At 35.6% G+C, this 24346-nt stretch overlaps 1 protein-coding gene across 11 annotated transcripts; it reads left to right on the plus strand.

Annotated features, from left to right (window-relative positions):
* Positions 1-2811: 2811 nt before the first annotated feature.
* LOC18441067 (Thioesterase superfamily protein) lies at positions 2812-23579 on the plus strand. Of its 11 annotated transcripts, none has more exons than XR_966906.3 (6): positions 2812-3122; positions 3691-3834; positions 5365-5449; positions 5855-5886; positions 19496-19585; positions 23322-23579. XR_966906.3 is itself a non-coding variant. In XM_088852492.1 (5 exons), exons 1-4 carry the CDS (start codon positions 2949-2951, stop codon positions 19537-19539), a joined length of 447 nt encoding a protein of 148 aa, XP_088708618.1. In that variant the 5' UTR covers positions 2812-2948; the 3' UTR covers positions 19540-19585; positions 23229-23579. The 11 variants fall into 11 exon arrangements, 8 of the variants coding, with proteins under 8 accessions (XP_088708618.1, XP_011625895.1, XP_020527196.1 ...); XR_016044985.1 differs by having other exon boundaries at positions 23325-23579; XR_016044986.1 differs by lacking the exon at positions 23322-23579 and adding an exon at positions 20108-20157.
* Positions 23580-24346: the final 767 nt, after the last annotated feature.

The raw sequence follows: 24346 nt of genomic DNA on the forward strand, positions 1-24346 counted from the left end.
TATAATTTACATTAGGGTGTAGTTTCAAGGTTGCAACCTCGAACAATCCAATTAAGGTACACCCCCAAATTTTATCATATCATGTAATTTTGGTGTAAAATTTTATTAGGATTATCTGAAAATCTATTTTCATATCTAATTATAAAATTTTAAATACAGTTAAAATCAAGTAGATCTATAAATATATGAAAATCTTGAAAATAGACGGTCTAGATAATGTATTGCAAGATGCGCTATTTTTGTGACTCAAAATCTTGTTTTTTTCATATTCATACATCTCGCCGTCAAGATGATCAGGTTAGACGGTTTTTCAACATTAAAACAACATTTTCCAATGGATTTTTGAGGTGCATATTTAATTCTATATTTTAATGTTGCAACCTTATGTAAACTTTTTCCTTTATATTATATTATACTATATTATATATATATTTATTATAATATAATATATGACGTTTAGATATATATATATATATGAGAAATGACATTGTGAGACCCTCTCACATCATGTGTAGGACCCCAAAAGATCACCATTAAATTTGGTATAGATCTCTAAAAAAGTCAAGTCCCACACCTATGTGATAACTTTTCTAGAAATGTGTGCCAAAATTAATGACGATCTTTTAGGGTCATACACACATGGGTGTGGAAGGGTTTCATAAGATCATATATATATTATTGCATAATATATTTTATTTATGTAATATATATTTATAATATTATATATAATACAAATATATATTTTATTATATAATATAGACTATATTTTACTTATGTAATAGATATCTTATATTCAAATAAACAAAAATACATGATCCAACATGAAATTATAACTTTTGGATTTTAAAAAATCCAAGCATTAATATCATAATTAAATTTGGATTTTAAATATCAAATGTTCAGGGATGCTAAAATGAAATTTTTGGATTTTTAAAATCTGAAAATTCAATTTTCAAATAAATTATAGCTTTTTAAAATCTAAAATTGTTGAGACATTTTTTATGGGTAAATATAATTGTCGGCACACTATTCTTTTTCTCAATTTTTGAATTTTAAAATCCAAAAATGTAATTTTCATTCAAATTTCTAGTTTTCAAAATATGAAATTGTTGTGATTTTTTTTTGTAAATAAAATTGTTGGGAAACTATATTTTTTTTGTAATTTTTAAAAATGTAAAGTCCAAAAATTTATTTTTGAAATAAATTTTAGATTTTCAAAATTCAAAAATTTGGTGATGCTAAAATGTAAATTTTCAAATGTTGAACTTCCAAAGTTTTAAAATGAATTTTGAAAATCCAGAAAGAGGGCAATTTGTTCATTTAAACACGACTTATTTTGTGTAGTATGAGGCATCTCATAGATCCTTAACTTGTTCCTTTTCCTTTTGTGTCTTATCATTTTTTTTTTCATTTACAAGTCTAAGCATATGAACATTCATACATTTTCCTATTTGTCAAAAAAAAACCATTCATACATTTTTTCCTTATTTGGTCTTAATTTATTTTTCTAATTTATTAGAATAATTTATTTTTGAAGATCTTTTTAGAAGTTAAAGAATACTTTGAAAATTTACCACATAACAAATAGTCTAAGCCTAAAAATAAAATATTTAAATATTTTGCGGAGGTTATCATTTAGGACTTAAGTTTTTATTTTATGAGGTTTTCAAATTTGTCTTCTTAATTTAAGGAAATCATTTTGAAAATTTTCATAGACACGCTAAAAAATGGACTCATTCTAAAGGTACTCTTTTAGGGTTCGCATATATGTGCCATTCAAAGTAAGGTGATTATATACGTAACCAAAGTTTCATGGGTCTCACTTTACATTGAGATTTTTTCATTTTTTGAAAATTTTTGAAATTAAGAAAAATGAAAAAGTTAAAATTAATAATTATTTTATCTTTAGAAAATTAAATAATTCTTCATTTTCGAATTTCAATTTAGAAAAAAATTTAATTTTTTAATATTAAAAATCTAAGATTAAAAGACAATTAATTTTTAAAAATGATTTTCTTGCGCATAATTAATTTTTTTATTTTATATACATGTTTATGAGACATCTAAATATCTCATTTTAGGAAACATGACATTTGAATTTATACATAATAATTGTAGTTTATTTCTTAATACTGAGATCTTGCTATCTCATTTTGAAATGCATAACATTTGATTTCTTACCTGCTTTTAGATTTTTTAATTATTTGTCATGTGCTTTTAATAAACTCCTCACGTGCATATCGCTTGTTAAATTATGGGTGCAGATCTATGGATGCATTTGTACGTATAAAGGTAAGGTGCACCTCAAAATTTTATCATAGTATATAATTTTGGAGTAATGATGCTATGACACCATCCCACACCTATGTGAGTAGGATATCACCATTAAATTTTAACAGAGATCTTTAAAAAAATTATCAATAAACCTATTCTCAAGTCCCACATCCATGTGATAACTTTTCGAGATATATGTGCCAAAATGTAAGGGTAATCATTTGAGTTCCTACTCACATAGATGTGGAAGAATCATATAGGTGTGGGAGGATCTTATAATGTCATTACTCATAATTTTAATAAAAACTGTTTTTAGGATTACTTTAAAATCTATTTTTATGTATATGTAATTATAAAATTTTAAATTTTAAAATGGTTAAAATCAGTGCATCTATAAACATACGAAAATCATGAACAGTATAGATAATATGAACAGTATAGATAATATGTTATAAAATTTATTATTTACAAGACTTAAAATCTCGATGATCAATTAAAGAGTTTTTAAGCTTGAAAACTACTTTTCCTTAAATTAATAATTGAAGAGGAGTTGCAGAGACGACTCATCATCATACGAGCCTTAGTTACACAGACGACTAAGAAACTAAAATAGCAGCAACGGTAGAGAGAGATTAGCTCTCTAAAAGCTTTTGGCATAGAGAGAAGCGAGAGGAATGGATTTGCAGGCAGTGAAGCAATCGCTCGAGAGCACGGGTGAGAGCCTCTCAGCCTCGGTTGATTCATTGCCTGGTCGCTTCTTTGACTCCTTCATACTTCATGGTCTCAAAATTGATACCATAGAGCCTGGGCGCGTCATCTGTTCATTCAAAGTGCCCCAACGCTTAGTGGTGAGTAAACAAAAATCAACCATCTTTTTGTTTCTCCCTTGGGAATTCAGCTTTATCTTCGATGCAAAAATTACCCATCTCAATTTCTAAAAAATTCGGTGCTTTCTTCCCCCGATAGATCACCCATCCTGTCATCTCTCTCAAGAATTCAGCTTTTCTTATTCCTCTTTCAAAATTCAATTCTTTCTTTATAACACATTGCCATCTTCTTATTTCTATAAAAAGTACAGATTTTGTTCTGTTAAAAATTCAGCGCTTTCTTCCCTGCAAAGATCATCCATCTTGTCATCTCTCTCAAACATTTAGCACCCCATGTTCTCGTTGCTCTGAAATTCAGGGTTTTTAGTAACATAGATTGCCCATCTTCTCATTCCTCTTAGAAATACAGCTTTTTCTTAGTGATAAAACTCACCCATCTTCTCATCTCTCTCAAAAGCCAGCTATTTCTTCTCCATATAATTACCCATATCTCTTGATAATTCACTCTGTCTCTTCTCCTGGTTTGATAGCCAGTGCTACTTTTCTCTTCTGTCTCTTATTCTTTATTTCTTTGTTCTGGAAATTCCAGAACACAGGTAATTTCTTGCATGGAGGGGCCACGGCATCTCTGGTCGACATTGTTGGATCAGCGGCATTGATGGCTGCGGGTGCTTTAACCTCTGGTGTTTCTGTTGAAATCAACATTTCTTATTTGGATGCTGCTTTTCTTGGGGTAAGTATCCATCAATCTATGGACCCAATTCTCTTTTTAGCACTTTCCTTTTGCTGTTATTGTTCTTCTTCTTTGTATTCTTGCCTTCTATTTGATATCAAATGTTGAGTTATGTTTAATCTTCAGTAAAGTGTGAAAATCTCTCTTCCTGGCTTTACTTTGTTCCGCCAGATTTTGAGATGGAAATTTGTGCTGCTTTTGAAATTGTTAGAGCTTTCTCTAGGTTGATAGATCTGTCATTTAATTTTGGCTCATTGTTTTTTTCTCTGGCATTTTTCTTGGGTTTATTGGGCTTTTGCTTGAATAGTTCGAACCTTGAAATGTACTCATTTTGAGTTTCTTAGCAGTAGTGCGATGCTGAATGGTTTTTGTTCAATTTGTGCGGCTCCTTGAGGTCTTCCATTGGGATTATTAGGTAATCAATTTTTTTGACTTTCTGGTTTTCCTATGGCTCTTCTCTTGTTTGTTTTCTGGGTAAGTGACTCTGGGTAAGTGACTCTGTTTCATTTGTTTAGCTTGAGCATTCCTTTGAGGGGGTCATTGATTGATTGTTGCTCTGGTACATTTGGGGTAGTTTCAGATTTTAATCTGATCGTGTTGATGGTGGGTTTTTCTGTGTCATGAAGATATCACTTTTGTTTTAGTTGGATTAAGATTATAGGAGGGGCCCAATTTTTTCATTTCCAGCCCAATTATTTTGGGCTTGGTTTTTGTGGTTTTCTTTTCATGGACTTGAACATTTATTGTGCTTGGCAGTAAAGATTGTAAGCAGGGCTTGTTTTGATAAAGTTATTTGTGGAACGGGTTGTTCTCTTATGGTTACTCTTTTTATGTGTAAGGCTTCCATTTTTTTTGTTTGTTGGGCTAAATGTGCGGGTTTTGTTATAAGGTGTTTAAATAAATCACGAATCAGTTCTGGGCATTGTTTAATTATTGGCATGAAAGGTGGTTCTTCCCAAAGGTTCTTCCCGCACTATCAGATTGTAAGAATGTTTTTTTATTAATAAAGATATCTGTCAATGGGTTGTTCCTAAGGCTTCCATTTTTTTGTTTTTGAGCTAAACGTGTGTTTCTATGTAAGATGTCTGAATAAGTCTCGAATCAGTTGATTTGGGTTTGTCGATTTTGACCTGTTGTAGAGGGGATTTTGGATTTGGGGTTCGTGGGATTTTGTGTGATTTTCCCATGAATTTCTTGTGGATTACTGGCTTATTGAGCCTTATCTCTCTTGTTTGTCTTACTTGCAAGTGGTTTACCAACTTGAATGCTGTTGTGTTTGTTGTAGTTCCATGAGCAGTTATTAGGAGTAGTTTGTACTTTTTATTGTATTTTTATATATCTAAATTGTAGTTCACAAGGTGATCAGTTCACCACAAGGCCTATATTTGCTTTTTCTGTTAGCTGAAATTTGGTATTTGCTTATCTGTGCTGTGGCTTTGGCCGGCAATTCTGATTTGGCGGATCTCTCCTTGTGTTAGATGGTCATTTCTAGGAACATTTAACTTTGATGTCTGTTTCCTTGTGGCTCAGGAAGGGGTTGAGATTGAAGCCAATGTTTTGCGAATGGGTAAGGCGATTGGGGTCGTGAATGTTGACTTGAGGAAGAAGAAGACAGGTACACTGGTTGCTCAGGGGCGTCATACCAAGTACCTTGCTGCATCTAGTAAATTGTGATTGTAGTGTTTTATGTAATTATTGGTTCTATTTGTACTTTTATAGTGTAGACAGTCATATTAACCATGTAATTGGATAGAATTCACTGAAACTAAAGGATTAGATAATGGGAGCATTGATGCAATTATGCTTGAGAAAAAAGCGGGACTAAAGTAGGTCCTTGCTTTGAGCACTTTTGCTTGGGGACGTGAAGCAGTCTTTAAGGTCCATTATTTCAGGGAGGTGGTTTTTGATATTTTGAACTTTGGAGGATTGTTGAAATAAGTCCATATTTCAGAGTCTGTTTCTTTTTTTTTGAGAAATTAATTTTTTTTTTTTGAGAAACAGACTCTGTTTTCTTTGACAGATGTGGAAAGACAAAGTTATGTATCCATCTAGGTATGAACCCTTCTGAAGAATGAACTCTGATGCTTAATTTCTATATGGCTTTTAATGGGAGTAACTTCCATTTCTTTCTGATTACCACAAGTCTTGAATCATTGTCGCCTAATTGTATGAATTACTCATGCTTTCAATATCATGCCTTAGAAAAGTGACATAAGAGTCCTTACATAAGTAGTTTAAACTTTGAACACACCAGAGACCACTGTATTGCATTATCAGCTTTGACAGGCCAATCCTCGGTTGTCGTCTTTGTGAAACATCAGATAAAAAAGGCTTTCTTGCTTCTCCAAAGTTATTATTTCAACTTTAATAGTTCTCAGAAATGGTTCTGTCATCTAAATGGAATTCATTACAGTGCCTGCTTCTATTATGTGTGCTCAAGTACTTACTAAACTGTGCCAATCTGAGCTGAATTGGAGCTTCAGGGGCATTAGCTATCAGGGACAAGTAAAATGATTAACTGACTGGAATTACCTGAAATATCAATTGAATATATTGTCTACACAAGTGAGACGTGCTCTGGATTCCAATTTGCAAGTTTATGAGAAATCAGTCTGTAATACCATCAAACTGGTGTGGACAGGTGGTCCAGGGTAAAATTCATTAAACAACATAGGCATTTGTACTCTTTAAGGAGTTTGACTCGCTTTTGAGTTATAATTTAAGGAAAAATATACAATGAGACCGCTTACCTTTAGTGCAGGGTGGTCACAATTAATCTTGACCATTGGATGTAAAATTAGGTGGTTGCATTTATTCCATTGACCAAGCTCAAAGTTCAAAGGAAGTTTTCTAGAACTTTGTGACACATCCAAGCTATTAAATTTCATATCGGATGGCTATAAGTAATTGTGACCTCCTTGTACAATAGGTACTTGGTCTCATCGTATACAATCCCATAATCTAAGGCTTATCATTCTCATACTGCAAATAGCAAACAGAGAATTGTGATTTACTATCTAAATGAGTTGATGGGCCACACAACTGTAGTGCACAACTAATGGGAATCAGGATGTTAGGTTGTTGAACAAATGTGTGTTGTCTGATGGGTGAATTCTAATATACTGTACCCAAAAATGGAGTCAGTATAGGCTGCTATGGTGAAACTTCTGAAATACAAGGTTTGCATGTATGCGGTTCTTATGGGGTCACACTGTAAAAGGAACATTGATGCCCCAGTTTAAGTGTGTTGCTTTGCATAAAGAGAGACATTTCAACTTGATGTGCTTGGCACACCCTTATGAATTCTGAGTTAGTAGGTGCATGGCTAGCTGCAAATTACAGTATACATCTTTTTCTTTTGGGGGGATCATATAGTATGAAACCATTGCCTTAGGTATTAGCAGCTTGAATTGTGCCTTGAAGTCCAAAAAATTTTCTTTTGAACTTTGAGCCTGGTTAATGAGTCACTCCTAGTTGCTCGTTTCACATCCAGCAGCTAGCATTGATTTGAAATCCTTGTGTTAAAGGTGCTGGTCTTATCACACACTTTTTTTTTTTTGTTTTTCGTTTTTGGGTAGTTTAACAATAGGAATCTAACTTGGAGTGTAATGTTGCAGTCGTCAATAATTAACCAAGCAAGCCCAAGCCCAGTACTTACAATATATATCTTAGTTGGCATAGATGCCGATGAAATGTCTATGGGAATTATTTTTTGTTGTGATCAACAAAAGGCCGTTGATTTTGAGCGTGGGAATATTAGCTTGAAGGGTAGTCTTAGCTGAGAGATTGCAACTCACATTTGGATGTTTTGTGCTTGACAATCAACTCCATTTATATGATGCTAACTACCTGATATTTTAGGCTGTGTTCAAAATTGTGGCTCAAATAGTAAGCTGCATATATTTTGTGAACCATATTCACATAGTTACCATTAATGTAGGACTTGTGGTCCTCAGGAACTTCTTTAAATCCCCTGAGAAAAAGAAAGCAATAGAAACTGTATCTCTTTGTTGAGATGTAATGTCATTCGATTCTGTATAGACCCAGCTGCTTAGCATAATCACTTACCAACTTAACTCCTTTGATTACTAGATTGTCATGGGTTTCTTTACCCTCTTCTTTCTGTCTTTCAAGGTGCTTAGGACAATGGATATAATAGATAAATAGATTTCTTTTCTCTATGGTATCTTTTCTCATTTTATAGTTGATTTTTCTAGTGAAAATATTATTGACTGTAGTAGTTTGATAATTAATTGTAACATTTAATTTTTGAAAGCTTGAATTTCTGAGACAATGTTGAGCAATGACATGTATCACTGAAATACTAAGCTTTTCAAGGGTTTAGCTGTGCTTCTTATGCATCACATTTAGATTGAATATATAGAAGGCTAGTTGTTGCTCTGGGACCAAGAACATAAACCCTCTGGGTCCACGCCCCTAAGGGGAGCTCATTCTCTCTCCTACCATTGTAAATGCTGCGGGACCTGCACTTCTTAGGGGACACTTCCTCTCTCTATAGTTGTAACATTTCTGGAGCACTCATCTCTCTCTACCTTGGTCAGCCATGGGCTTTATGTTTAGTGGATCTTTCTCTCATTACAATGGAAAATCAAGTTGGATCTGCATCCTCCAAAGAGAAAAGACTTGCTTTCACGTGCAGCCCATATCCCTCCCTCCTTTTAGTAGTCCACTTCATCAAATGACGTTCTCTTTCTATAATCCTTAAAAAGGCCATATAAAGGTGGAGTTTCAAGGCTCATGCCCCAAAGAGAGAAGAGAGAGATGGAGAAACTGCATCCTTTTATCCAAAGGGATATTCCTTCCTCCTTGACCAATCAAATCATGATAATACTAAAGATTGACGAGTAGAAAAGACCCATATCTCGAAGGCTACATGGGCTCAACCAATGGGAGCCCACCACATCTAAATGGTCCCATGGGCTTAACCTATAGGAATTCATCACCTGTCTCCCATTCTCTGTGATTAGGGGGCCTTAGCTTCATTTGGGGTTCATCATCATTCTCTACAGAGAGGAAAGAGAAAATAGAGTGTTGGAGAAAGTGTTGGAGAGAGAGGGAGAATATCTTATGAGAGAGAGGAGCACCAAAGCTACTAGCGGAAAGCTTGAAATGACGTCCTGTAACTCTGTGTTGACCTCTAGAAGGAGGTGACCTTTGAGGGATTTTGATCCCGATAGGCTGACCAATTTTCTTGAGAAGGTGACACCCTACAACTCACTCCATTCTCTAAGAGGAAAATTGATCCTTTTGAGGGATTTTATCTTGATAGGGTGATCAAGTGTGAGTATAGAGAAGCTTGCTGCTTCTAAGATATTCATAGTCCACGAGGATTGTGACCTTCTAGCTAGAAGCAAAGAAAGCTATACTTTTGTGGCGACTCTTTCTATCCTCCTGTCCTTATATTTCTTTATCTTCTTCTTCTTTCTTAAAGTCTTGGGCCTAAACCCTAGGGAGGTCCCTCCTCTAGGGCCAAGAGTAGAAGGTTTTAAGGCAATGGGTTTTTAATTTTTTCTCTTTTGCTATTATTTTAGATACTAACATCAGGTTTAGGTTATATAGTCTTTTATTTATCTAATTTAGGGTATTTGTGCATTTTTATAGTGGTAGGGAATTGAGGGGTAAGTTGGAAATTTAATTTTAAATAGATGAATGCATAGGATTTAATTGTGATTGGGGTTTCTTAAGGAGCAAGTTAAATTTTAGGGTTTACCTTTTATAAATATGCAAGTGTTGGACAAAAATGTGAACTTCGAGGAGAGACTGGTGAAATTAATCACTGATTGCAACTATTAGAAAATAGCAATTGGCAAAGTAAGAGGGTGCTTGCAATCCTGTTGATCCAGTGCCAAATCTCACCTCTAGGGATGAGTCGAGCTCCATGATCGACTTTGGATGTGGATCACATGTGAAGAGCAAATTTCGAGGCAAGAACCATTACTAGAGAAACGTCCATGCGATCTCACTATCCAAGTCTGTCCTCCAGAGTTCCATGAGAAGCTTGAAAGGGAAATCAAAGTTATATTCGACATGGGAAAGTTTCACTACAAGTTGCACATAAAGTATTGGATTAATTGGTTCATTGAAGAAGTCAAAGTACCAAGGTAAATGGTGGGATTTCATCAGCTACTATTCAAGGGACCTCTGAAGGATGCTATGAATACAACAAGCTTTAGGTTGAGCTTCTCCAAGCACTGAGATAATGATATAATGGGTTTTTAGTTTTTCTTTTTTACTAATTTTTTGAATATTGAAATTAGGTTTAGGCTATATGGTATTTATTTATGTTAGGTTATATGTGTTTTCAGTTGTAGAGAGGTGAGGGGTAGAGTTGGAAGTTTAATTTTAAATGGATGAATGGATAGGATTTAATCGTGGTTAGGGTTCCTTAAAGAGCAAATTAGATTTTAGGGTTATTCTTCTATAAATTTGCAAGTGTCAGTAACAAAAAGAGAAAGAGAAGAAGAATTTATTTTAGGTCTTGTAAAAGGATCTTTTTAGGGTGGACTCTTTGCAGACCTTGAGAGATTGTATATTCTCTCACCCTTTATTTTTATTTTTATTTTTCTGGTTTATTTTATTTCCTCTCTTCCCTACATTGGTTTTTCCCCTGATTGCGATATAATTGATTTATTGGATTTTTGGCTTTGACCGGAGACCATTCATACGTAAATATCAGCCCTTCCTCTAAGGGGAGGGGATTTATGTTTCGATGGATTGGACGGGTTTCTCTCTCTTTACCCTTTCCTTGAAGTTCATTTTTTAACTGCTACATAAAATGGTTAAACTTGATGTGCGCTGTTCCTCCATTTCGAAGCCTTGTCAACGACCAACCTTGTGGAGAAAGCCTAACACACTATTGCCTCTTTGCCTCCGTGTGTAGGAAATTTCCGTTTGACTTTCAATAGAGCTTTTACTGTAGTGCATACGATCCATATCAAAAGGGCGTGATCCTAAATCTTAGCTGGAGCCACAATCCAGTCTAGCCATATTAAGATGACCTTTGTTGCAGCCGTCCCAACTTCACCCACATGCTCTAAGGACTCGGGTCCTATCAAATTCTACATGATGCGTTCTGTCATTTCATTCGAAGGGGACTGGTGACATTTACGCCGAAGCCACTCTATGGGCTTGATGCCCGTTGTCTCTTGAAGGGTCATTCACTTCTTTCCCACAGGACTCTATGGAAAGACAGCAATCTTAGCACTAACCATAGTGGATGCCTTGTGATGTCTACCTGGGCTGGTTGAAATAAGAAAATTGGGGTATGAAGTATGAAATTTTCATGTAACACATGGCCATAATGAAAAAAAATTGTGAAACACATATATTTAATTTTCCATTGACTTATAACCCACCTGAGAACATAAGTAATGAACATTATTTTCAGGGCATGTGATGTTTAGAGGTGAGAGTGAGAGTAAATATACAGAGGAACGATAGGTATTTCTTTCTTTTGATTTGAAATTCATATGGTTGGTTCTTGAGTAGCTAGATTTGAACCAAGGCATAACTGAAGTGCTGGGAAATCAGGAAGCCTCTCAAGTTGCCGTTATGGATTTCACACCCCTATGGCAGGGCCTGCTTTCCCAAGCCTTTCCAGGCATGATGATTGGTGGTGAACTCCCTATTAGGCAATAATGACTCCCCTATCACTAGGCTTTGCCAAGAACTGTGCAGGAAAGGCATTTAAAAATGAGACCATGTCATTGCAGCTAATAGATGTGAGGACATAGCTTATAGAGGTCATGACTCTTCATTCTCTACGCATATCGATGCCAGAGACTGCATTTTCGTTCCATGTGCTTTTGCATTTTGGGAATTCACATCGTCCCTATTCGTGGGCCCCATCTAGGCAAGTCTTTTCAGGATTCCCATGTACCTTCATGCTCTGACTCTTATAAATCTGATTGCACATCCTGCCAGCCATCATGCACCCAAAGGCATTTCCCAAGCCTCACGTTTTGTTCGTTCTACAGATCATCCTTTCCTTTTCCCAAGGGTTCCAGTAACTTCTAAATCACCATTCTTGTCGCTCGAGTCTACAGTTTGCCATCCTATCTATTGGTGGTGTAGTGAGGCTGGGGAAGTTTGTTAAGGAGTGCATCTTTCGTTGGCCCTGCCTGTCTTGGCTTTTATTTATGGCGTTTGGGGCAACTGGTGAGAGCGGAACGAAATTGTAGTTTGACCAATGCATATCTGCTATCGTTATCTTTGTGGGTGGCTAAGATGCCTTGAGGATACACATGATCCGAAGATTCATCCGGATTGCCCCTTCCAAATCTAGCATGTCCGATGCTACAAACATCACTTTATACTGAGCAGCACGTGAGGTTTTTTGAGACAAGTGCTGAGTTAGGTGGCTTCCATATCCACATGATTGCCTAGACATTGGGCTCTGTTCAAGCGACACAGGGGATCTTGATAAGGACTTCCCTTTTCAACTTGACATGCCAGCCTCCCATTGTGCATACGGAGCGGTAATTATGTAGATCCATACTGGCCCTATTGGTTTGCTGATCAATTTGTGATTGATCAAGATATATACCTGTCATGACCTACTACAGCCAGTTAGCCCTCCCAAGTCAAGGATGCCTATAGGGCAGAACTGAGGACGGTTTCTTTGGAAGCTTGTAATGTGGTTGTGATCCTTCCCTTGAATAAATGCTGCAACCATCATGCATGGGCCACACATTTCCCTTTTGCTTTTGCTTTAGCAAGGATCCTCACTATCAAAAGAGTTAGCTAACACAATGGGAGTGAAGAGGCTTGCCACTCCTTTCCTTCTAGTCTGCCTCTTCTCATGAAGAAATGCACTTAGCATAGGAAACTCCATTCAATGGATAGGCCATTGATATCCGATTGGCCCAGTAATGAGATTGCCATGTGCCCCCACTTGAAGGTGGTGTGTTCATTGAAGAAGAAAAACACGAGTCCTAAAAGTATGCCTTCCCAAGAACCAATAATTCCATGTATTGCACGATGTGCCTCAACTCTGCCTCGTATAAACGCAAGATCTCGTGTGTCCGTTTGCACCGCCCAGGGAGATGCCCTGCCTGATCCCATGGCTTGATGATTCGGTCAAGTGTCCCCTTCAAGGACTCTACCCATTAGTGTTTCCTGAAGTGGCAGGGTCATCTTCGGTTTGAAGTGAACATGGCAAGAGAAAGTGCACGACAATGTTTTGAAAATTTTGATGCCCAGCCACCTAGGCGGGGCCTAGGTGTCCTCCCAAGGCATCCTTGCTTCTAGACGCCCGCCTAGGTGGGGCAATATCCCTTGAGCTTCCAACTGTAAGAGTAACGCTCACAGTAAAAGAGCTGAAATTCGAGTGAACAAGGGTTCAATCTTACACATGTTAGCAAGGGAACTATGACTAGACACATATGCTTTCAAAAATACTAATGAACAAATGAATACTTTCCGTGCACTCTCAACAATACCACCATTTAATGTGTTGGGCAAGGGAACTATGAATAAACAAATAAATACCTAGTCTGCAGTTGGTTATAAAAAGATGGTACTGTCACCTCTAAATACACAGCTCCATGTAGAAATTTGTTTCTACACGTATAAGTTCTTGGACATAGAGAACATGTAAGGCAGTTTATAAAAATATAGGCACATGAGTGTGCTGCCAAAATTTCTGCACGTGTAAGTTGTTGGACGTAGATGGACATATAAGGCAGTTGTTTACGAGAATATTAATAAACAAATAGACACCTGTCCATCTAAGGCACTTGTTTATACAAGTATTAATAAACACATAGGCACTTATAGGTATGCTGTAAAAATTTCTACACGTGTAAGTTGTTGGACATAGATGAACGTATAAGGCAATTGTTTACAAAAATATTATTAAACACACAGACACTTGTTCGTCTAAGGCAGTTGTTTATAGGCACATGAGTGTGCTGCCAAAATTTCTGCACGTGTAAGTTGTTGGACGTAGATGGACATATAAGGCAGTTGTTTACGAGAATATTAATAAACAAATAGACACCTGTCCATCTAAGGCACTTGTTTATACAAGTATTAATATACACATAGACATTTACAAGTGTGTTGTCAAAATTTCTACACGTGTAAGTTGTTGGACAAAGATGGACATATAAGGCAGTTGTTTATAAAAATATTAATAATTACATAGATACTTACATGTGTGCTAGCAAAAATACTATAACGTACATGTGTTGGGCAAGGAACTATGAATAAACAAATAAATACGTACACGTGTGCTGTTATTCATAAAAATACTATTTTTTAAGGGAGTTGTTTGTAAAAATATTAATAAATAAATAATTACTTCAACATGTGCTATAAAAAATATTATTACTTAACGTGTCGAGCTCCTCTCCTTGTTTCTGGGCGGGCAACGGCCAGGCCTCCAAACCGCCTAGGTGGCCACCTCCATGTTTTTGAACCTTGACGAGTGAAATAACAACCTCCACATGGTACTTTGATGTTGCTGATCTTTCCCACTTTCATGATTCCATATCAGTCACACTGCGAGTTTGATTGGTGACCATGCCTTTTGAGGTCTCAACAGTGTCTTATCATATTGTTGGGAGTGAGTGTGTTCAAGTCAACCGCCAAGAACATTGAAGAAGTAATTGAGCACCACCGTCTTGCTGCAGCTTGTTAAAGGTCTGACATGCCACAAGCCTCAAGGGAAATGTGATCGAGTTTGAAACCTGCCTTTCCCACCTAAGCTTCAATGAGGACGCTAAAGTCACAAGCAAAGGGAAGTGGAGTTCAAAAACCCTACGCTTCACCTAAGTTCCACTCAGGGTGCTGAAGCTGTTGAACCCACTTGCATAAGGAGACGGAGTTTAAACACCATGTGCCCTAGCTAATCTCCACTAAGGATGTCAAAATCATGAGAGAAAGGCGGCTGAGTTTGAAAAACCCTTACCTGACCTTAGCTCCACATAGGAGGCTGAGCCTGTGTTCCAAGAACAAAGCAAGCTGGGGTTTGAAACCTTGTGCTCCACCTAAGCTCAACATAGGACACTGAAGCCATGGTCTAGGAAAAAAGCAAAGTGGGGTTTACTTTTGCTCACCTTGAAGCCTTTGCTTGACCCTCATCTAGGTTAAGAGAGTTGCAACTAATCATTTCCTGTGATGGGGAGACAATGTTTCTTGAGCAACGCAACCATGATAAAGGGGGTGTTTAAGCTTGCTTAAGTCGTCTATTGGAGAGAACAACGATGATTCGAGAGCATGAGCCCTTGAAAGAGAATGGAAGAGAAGTAGATACAACAAAAATTAGGGGGGCTTATAAATTGATGAAAGAAGGAAAATGGACTTGTGAGGAAGAAGTTAATGTTTTGTGGAAAAAATATGGTTGATCGTATTAAGAATGTAACAAAAAATGTTTTAGGAATATCTAGAGGGAAAAGACTTTCAGATATGCAAACTTGGTGGTGGAATGATGTTGTTCAAAAGACTATTAGCAAAAAACAACCATGTTACAAAGCTTGGCAAGGGAATAAAAATGATTAAAATTTAAAAGGATATAGAAATGCAAAGAGGAGTGCTAAGAAAATAATAAGACTTAGATTAAGGCACATGATGATTTGTACAATAAATTGGGGATAAGAGAAATTGTAAAACCCGTCTTCAAATTAGCAAAAATGAAAGAGAGGAAGTGTAGGGACCTAGATCATGTCAAATGCATTAAGTGTAAGGATTAGAGGGTATTTGTGAAGGATGATGAGGTCTATGAAAGGTGGAGAATTTGTTTTGAGAAATTATTAAATGATGAGCACTCTAGGAGCTCATTGTTACAAGGAACCATTAATATAGATGATGTCAAATGTCATAGATACTTTTATAGGGTTAGGATATCCAAAGTGAAAGAAACTTTGAGAAAGATGAAGATAGTCAAGGCTTTAGGACCAGATGGAATACTGATAGAGGTTTGGAACTACATTGGAGAGATTGGCATATTCTGATTGACCAAACTATTCAGCAAGATTTTGAGAACATGGAAAATGGCAGGTGAATGGAGGAAAAGTACTGTGGTACCCATTTACAAGAACAAAATACAAAGTTGTGCAAACTATTGAGGGGTCGGATTATGAGCCACAGTATGAAATTATGGGAGAGAGTGATTGAACAACTACTAAGACATGATACGAGTATATTAGAAAGTCAGTTCGGATTTATGCTAAGGAGGTCAACCATTGAGGCTATTTTCCTACTTAGGTAATTGATTGAGAAGTTTAGGGAGAAGAGGAAAGACCTTCACATGTTCTTTATTTAGAGAGAGCATACAATAAGATACTTAGAGAGATAAGTTGGTGGGCGCTGGAAATGAAAGGAGTCACAAGAGGATATATGGAAATGGTTAGGGATATTTACAAGGGAACGCTAACTAATGTTTAGGATCACTAGTGGAAAGACAAGTGAGTTTTTTGTGACAATAGGGCTATATCAGGAGTTCTCTTTACTTTGATTACAGACTAGTTAACTAGGCATCTATAGGAGCGATATAGTTTTGATTGATGGGGCTAGACCCGACGTAAACACAAAGTTAGACCTTTCGAGGAATTCTTTGGACTCCAAAGGTATTATGATTAGCCGGACTAAGACAAAATATATGGAGTGTAAGTAGTAATTGGAATCCCAATGAGTTAAAATGATATTAAAATGATGAAGATGATGATGATTTTGTACTTTATTTCTTCGGGTTGAATATGTGAGCTATAGTAATTGGAATTCCAATGAGTTAAAATGATACTAAATTTTTCATGGACTAGAAAATAGGCACTAGATTTTATAGATGTCACGTGCTAGGGAGCAAAAAGATTGATTTGCTTCCATAGGCAACCTGACATACTCAGGGAGATTTTCTATTTGATACTTTGGGATCCATTTAGAAGCATCATTGTATGCATCTTCATTAAAGAAGATTTTGATTATAAATTTCTTAAAACATGCTGATGGATAGTTGATACTCTTTATGATCTTTATTTTAAAACATGATGATGCATCCTCTCTCTCTCTCTCTCTCTCTCTCTCACACACACACACACACACACACTCCTAAAATATATATACTTTCTCCTAAATGATATACATTTTCTCCTAAAACCATAAGGCGATGCCCTATTTTACTGGAAACCTAAAAAGGCCAGATTTTAAAGAAATTTTAGCAACTTTTTGAAATTTGTTTTAAGGCCAGATTGGCCCGAACCGGCCAATTCACTGATTCGGACCGGTTTCCCTTATGGCTGAGCCACCCCACTGATCCAGGTTTTCAAATATTGATGAAATTGTTTACATAAATTCATTAGAAAAAAACTTACCAGACTTTTTGATGGCCAATCCTTTCCAAACATTTCATTGGTAATTGTGCATTCTTTTGATTCATTCTTAGTGTATTCCATAATACAGTTTCAGAAGTAGTCTCTTGTGGTAGTTATAGAGGGTTCATAACCTGGTGTCAAAGTTGATCTCATGTGAGATGTACTGGATTGGGAAAGGAAGTGGTTGTCTGAGGTGGCTAGTGGAGCTCTTTGTCCCATCTCCCAATACTTTCCCACATGATCTTGTCTTTTATTGTCCAGAGCAGACCATAAGACAGTCCTTGGCATTGTATGCGTAACTCATTGTGGACTTTCTTGTCACTATCTTATGCCTGGAGACTGCAAATAAATGGCACTGTTATCTCCCAGGTATTGTTTGATTCATAGTATTGTATTATTTGAAGAATGAGTTAGTAAGATCCACAAAGTCAACATAGGTTTTTAAGTATATGAAATAGTGATTTGTTGGAGTGCTGATTCCCTATTAGGTGTTCAACTAGAAGATTTCAATGATCATTGTTCTCTTATGTTGATCTTATTTGTCTTCAATGTCTAAAATTTTATGTCAAAAGGTAGGTAGAGTTTTATGTTCTAAATTCCAGGTACTATGCATAGACAATTTGATAGCAAATGTTTGGTTAGAAAGCAGATATAGAAAACTTGGCCTGAGTTGAGTTGTAACACCTAATTTGACTTGATGGATTTGCAATCGAGTGATTCAAAAACTTGATTTGTGAGCTCGATGGAAAGTGAAGAGTTGTGTGCCAAAAAGCCTATAGAAACTTTGTTAGGAGTCCTATGGCAGGGTGTGCTCATTGGTACCTTATTGCTATCTTCAAACTTCTGATATTTCAACCAATTGTGTGCAGTTGCCCTCCCCTGTAATTAACAAAATTTGTGCTGTCAGAATTGTTTTCGTCATTTTCAGCTGTTCCATCTTTTCCTGAATTTTTTGTTTGATGAGATCTTTCTCAATGGGACTGGAGATGTTTTCTTACATTCTCATAGTTTATTACTAACATTCTACTTAGGTAGTTGCTATCTGCTGCTCTTATTGATGTGGATGATGGTATAGTTTCTCCTTTTCAGTTTTGTGCAAGACATGCTTTGCAGTTGTTTCTTGGTTCTGTACTCACTTACATTACGCTTGTTCTCATAAAGTTTATAGCGTTTTGCAAGTCATGCTTTGCAGTTGTTTGTGGGTTCTGTGCTCACTCACATTAGGCTTGTTGTACTATATTTTATAGTATTTGAAGGTTGACTTGTTAATTTGTCCATGGATGGCTATGATGTATATTTTTATGTGGCTCAAGTGTCAGTTGCTGTGTTTTAGCTTCAAGTTGGTGTCCTGCATTCTCTGTCTTTGTCCTAATTATTTTCAGAGTTATTTCTTTATGATGAAATCTGTTTTCTATCAATTTAAGGGTGACAATAAGCGTGATTGAAGAGACAAGTCCCATGTGCATTAAAATTGTATCCTTTAGGCATTTTTCTTCGCTAGTGGTATTATATATGTTAACCATGTAGAAGTGTTATTGTTCTTCTGTGGTATGTTATATGAAATGTAGCTTTTAATTTGTTATACTTTGTTTCTCTATTGTTTGGCTGCATCTTTTTTTTTTCGTACATAAATGATGGCATCAGAGCCTTTATGAGACAAAGTTTTCATCATGATTTTGATGAAATTTGATGCCTCATTTTGGGCATCGATTTTTGTGAATATATTCTGCCTGTATATTGGTTTTTGAAAGCATTTATATCAAAATGGACCCTTTGAGATCTATTGTATGTCATACCAGTGCCACTTCTTGTGGATATGTGTGATCTAAGATGTTGAGAGTTTAGTGGCATCAGAAGCTTGAATTTGGTTATCCATCCAATTTCATTTGCATCAAAATTCTTGCCTTGTTGAAATTTTCTTTGTTAAGTCAGTATAATCTAGTTTGGTTCTAGAGTACGAGCATCCACTTCTTTAGCTACTTGGTATTCATAATGCTACAGAATAATATATGCGATATTATCCGTTCTCCTAGATATCCTGCTCATTGATTGGAACTTTACAAGCAGGTATTGTTACTTAGGGAATTCTCCCAATGATTTTCTCTGTTTCACTTGTTCTCATAAATCACTCCGATTTGTTTGTATGGAATTACCACACCAGACTCGTACTATAGTCATTTGTTGCTTGTCACTCTCAGTAGGAACGAGAACTTCATATGTTTGGCTCTTCTTTGATCCACTATTAAGTCTTATTCTTGCCTTCTTGTTTCGGTGACATGAATGGAATGACAGACGATGACATTTCCTCGTTTTTTCTCTGTTGTTTGTAGCTCTTTTTCTACACGATCTTCTACTCTTTCTATGGGTGTTCTAGGACTTGAACCTGAGATTTTGCGTTGTTACCACTATTGCCCAATCTGGTAAGCCAAAAGTTGATATTTTGTGCTTGCTCCATTTCAATACATTTTAGATGAATCAGTTTTACCGCTACTAAAGGCTCATTATATCAGTTCTCGAAATAGTGGATGATTTTTTTAAAAAAATAATTGTGTCCAATGTTTTAAAAAATCGGTGATCTAGATCTGAACCGGCCTATCTGGATCGAGAATCGGTTGGCCCGATCCGAATCCCAGTAAGTGTCGGGATCTAGCTGATTCCCCCAATGAATCAGCCGATTCTCTAACACAGAACCGGCTGGGTCTGTCATGAACCATTGAGTGAACTAGAAATTCCACAACCCGTTAATGTTTGGACCCAGTTTTTATGAGTCCCCCCGACTCAATGCTATTCTTGTGCGGGCTCCTTATAACATTTTTGATATAGATCTTGGATCCAAATTTATAGATATCCATGATCTACACTATGATGATCATGAATATAAAAAATAAAAATAAAATAAAATACAATTTTTGAATGCTTTAAATTTTCATATGTATCGATAGGATTATTACGTTGTGGAGGTTCTTCTGGACGTTTGTGAGTTAGTGGGCGGGTGAGTCTGCTGATTCGCAAAACACTTTTCCTTAATGTTTTATTTGTATTTATTTAAAGGGAAAAGTTTATATAGAGCCGAGGCTTGAAACAATCAAATTAAAGCCTACCTCAAATAGATGAGGTTGTTTTGATACCCAAATATCCTCAAATTGAGTATCTTAATATCTAGATACATGAACATGAGAAAAAATGGATTTCAGGTTTTGGAAATAGTGTATTTTGTAATGCATTTTTGGACTATCAATTTTCAAGATTTTCAAGTTTCTCATAGATCTGTCCATCTAAACTATTTTTGAAGCTTTAAAATTTATAAATAAGATGAAAATATATTTTAAGGTTATCACAAAGTATTGAAACCACACTTTTCAACATTATTCGAAGGTAGGCTCTAATTTGATTGTTTAGAGCCTAGGCTCTATACAAACTGCACCCTTATTTAAAGGGTGTGAACCTTTAACAGTTAAAATAAGGTATGCCTCCAAATTTTGTCATGAGATGCAATTTTGGTATCGAAAATTCTTGGGATGGCATGGGAAAATATTTTTACATCTAAGTATAGAATTTTAAACTCAAAAGATGGTTCAAATCAAACAGATCTATAAATGCATGAAAATATTGAATATGGACGGTCTAGATAATGTGCTATAAGATATTTCATATCTATACATCTTGAAGTTGAGATCTCGAAGTTGAGATAATCAACTAGATATTTTTTCAACATCAAAACAACTTTTTTTTTTTGGAAGGATTTTAGATATGCATCTTGATTCTTAGATACCTTATATAAACGTTTTCTTTATTTAAAATTCGTCTTTGGAGTTTTTCTAACTGGGAGGGGTGGCTCACGTACCCTCCTATGGAGGCAACGCCTTCTTTTTACCGCAGTGGTTTCCCACCTTTTGGACAAGCACGTGCTGTGACCAAGTGGTACACAACCATTTCACCTCACCCCCAATACATTCTGTATAACTTCGCCCTCCCCTCATTACTCTTGTACTCTCCAACGTAAAAGGCAAAAGTTTATATTCAGCCGAGCCTCTAAACAATCAAATTAGAACTTACCTCAAAATTTTCATTAGAAGAGGTTGTTTTGATGCTCAATATCTTCAAATTGATCATCTCGACATCACGATGCATAGAAATGAAAAAAAAATGGATTTCTAAGTTTTGGAAATAGTATACCTGTAACGTATTTTTGGACCGTTAATTGTCAAGATTTTAAAGTTTTCGTAGATCTGCTCAATCTACATTATTTTTTAAGCTTTAAATTTTATAATTAAAAATAAAAATATATTTTAACGCTATGACAGAGATTTTCAATATTGAAACCACATTTCTTGACACTACTTGAAGTTGTGATTGTTTAGAGCCTCAGCTCTATACAAATCGCACCCAAAGTTAAATGGGCGACTTTGAAATTATCTCCAATGAAACATTAAAATAGAATAGGTAATTTATCTCCAACGAAATTGTTTTTTATATGTTCATGAAACGTTCCGGTCATTTTCAAAAGCTCAAGTCATCCACAAGTTTCTACTGATTGAAAAATAAAATGCAGAAGTTATCAAAAAGCATCGTGAGGAAGATTGGCCCAACATAACAATACTAATAATGAAAAAAATGATGCATCCAAGGCATAAATACGATAACCAGTATAGTATTATTTAGAATTGCTTCTTTTTACAAAAGTTTTGAAAAATACTGCTTTTACGTCATGTAATTCATGGTGTATGAAGGCGCACCTGTAAAATTTGCCTATAGGTGTAGTTTCAGTATTGGAAACTTCATTTATGCTTTAAAATTTATTTTCAGTCCTAGTTATGAAATTCAAAATTCTAAAAACGATACGGATCAAGTAACTTTATAATTACTTGATGATCTTGAAAACCGTCGTCATTCGAACTCTCTTCATTTCTTTATATGAAATATTTTCATTATTAGTTCGTTTTTTTATTCATCTTCTTAGGTTGTTCTAGCCAAATTCGGTTCCCAAGTTAAGCGATCATGCTCCTACCATATTCTTCCTTCCACTATTCTAAAATATAGAAAAAAAAATTGGGTTACTTTATTTCTATGCTTTGGTTTCTTTACTCAAGAAAAGTAACAATGCAAAGAGTAATGATCCTATGAGACCCTCCCACACCCATGTTTGTAGGATCTCAAAGGATCACTATTAAATTTGGTAAAGATCTCTAAAAAAGTTACCACATGGGTGTGAGATTTGACTTTTTTAGCCAAATTTAATGGTGATCTTTTGGAGTCCTACACACATGGGTGTGGGATGGTCTCATAGGATCATTACTCCAATGCAAATGACTTGTAGTGATAGTGACACACAAAAAGAGGAAGACAATAGTGCTATGATTGTGATTGTTTGAAATCTTTTGGTGACCCTGAATGGTAATACCCAGTAAAAAATGGGGAGACATCAAAAGTTTCTCGTATTTGCACTTCAACTACTAATGTCTCTACATTTACAAGCGGGATTATACATAATGAAACTAGTTTACCTTTGATACAAGGATGTCATAATTACTTGCAACCATCCGATAAGTTGCGTATGTCACAAAGTTCGAAAAAATCTCTTTTTAAATTTGAGCTTGGTTAATAGAATAAATAGAGCCATCCAATTTCACATTTAATGGTCAAGATTAATTGTAATTACCTTATACCTAAGATAAATTGTCTCTGTATATTTTTTTTTTAAATATGTCTCCAAACACAAAAAAAAAAAAAAATTACAAAAAAATGTCCGTTTCAACGTCACTTCCTTCAATGCCATTGGGATAAAAAGAGTAGCCTAGAGAGAGAGAGAGAGACCTTCATCCTGCAATTTCTTGAAACCAACTTATAATAATATATCTCCATGGAGAATTGCAGTACTATAAATATCGCTATTAATGGAGGCATGTATGCATGTACGCTTCGTCTTCTCACCTCATTTTGAATTCATTCCTTTTCTTTAATTTTCGAGGACCTTCCCGTTCTTCACGAGAAGTGTTAATGCGAGGATTGATTAAAAGATAAGCATCTTATTTTTTTAAAAACCATTTCTTCGCTTATAAATAGGGCTTTACATCGAGGGACGATTTTTAACCTCAAGAGAGAGAAAGAGAGAGATGGGTTGCTTATGGGGTTTCTTGTGGTGTTGCTCGTGTTCAGCAGTTTGGATGGTATTTACATGGTTTGCAGAACACCTTATGAAGAATATGTAAAAGCTTAAAAGCTCTTCAGTGAAGAGAAGGATGCATCGTTTTTCTTCCTTTTTGTTGATCTGCTTCTTTTCCCTTTCTTCTATGCACCATCTATAATGAAGGCCATATATATATAGTATGGAGGTCTTGTACTTGTTGTTTTATGGTATGACTCTAAAATATTGCGGTGTAGAGTAAAAGCTTCACAGGGCAGCCATTTTGTTTAGAATGTACTTTTTTGTTGTTGTTTTTGATTGTTAGCTTCGTAAAAAAGAGTGAATATGGGGTTGGGGTCGTGGAGGTAGAACCACTTGTACTCTAGTTAAAGTTTAGATTTCCATTATCATCTAACACATTAAAAAAACTACTAATGATTTCAAAAAACGGATAGGGGTTCGTCATTGAATTACCAAAAAAAAAAAAAAAATACCAAAAGAAGAAAAAAACGAAAATAAGTACCAAAAGAAGAAAAAAAAGAAAAAAAAAAAAGAAGAGAGTGCTAGGTACTTGGCTCGTCCATTTGAGTAGTGATATTAGTTGTGCCCATGAACTTGTTAAATTATTGATGTGCTCTCTCTCTCTCTCTCTCTCTCTCTCTCTCTCTCTCATTCTCTACTCACTTGTGGCATTTGATTGGCGGTGACCTGTACTGAAAAGTATTCTTCATTTGTGTCTTTTGGTTTTTTTTTAGTAGTTTTTTTTTGGGCAGTTAAACGGGTGGTTTCGAATAACTCTTTAGGGTTTCTTTACATACAGACCAGGTAAAATTATTGATATTATCCTTTGGTCCGTAAGTTCGGTAGAGCACTTGTCTGATATTTCTAACATCAATATTTGTTTATTTTTTAGTTATTTTGAGGCCCACATTTTTCACACAATGTTCTCTATGGGGCAGTCCTATATTATGAACATGATTTTGTTTTTTCATTCTTGCCAACAATCAATAAGTCATTTGCATAGAGCAAAGTAATAATAAAGTCATCATCAAAGAAT

The sequence above is a fragment of the Amborella trichopoda genome, chromosome 11 (genome assembly GCF_054954075.1).
Source record: "Amborella trichopoda isolate Santa Cruz 75 chromosome 11, AtrichopodaSantaCruz75HAP2 v2.0, whole genome shotgun sequence".
In the NCBI taxonomy this organism is placed as follows: domain Eukaryota; kingdom Viridiplantae; phylum Streptophyta; class Magnoliopsida; order Amborellales; family Amborellaceae; genus Amborella; species Amborella trichopoda.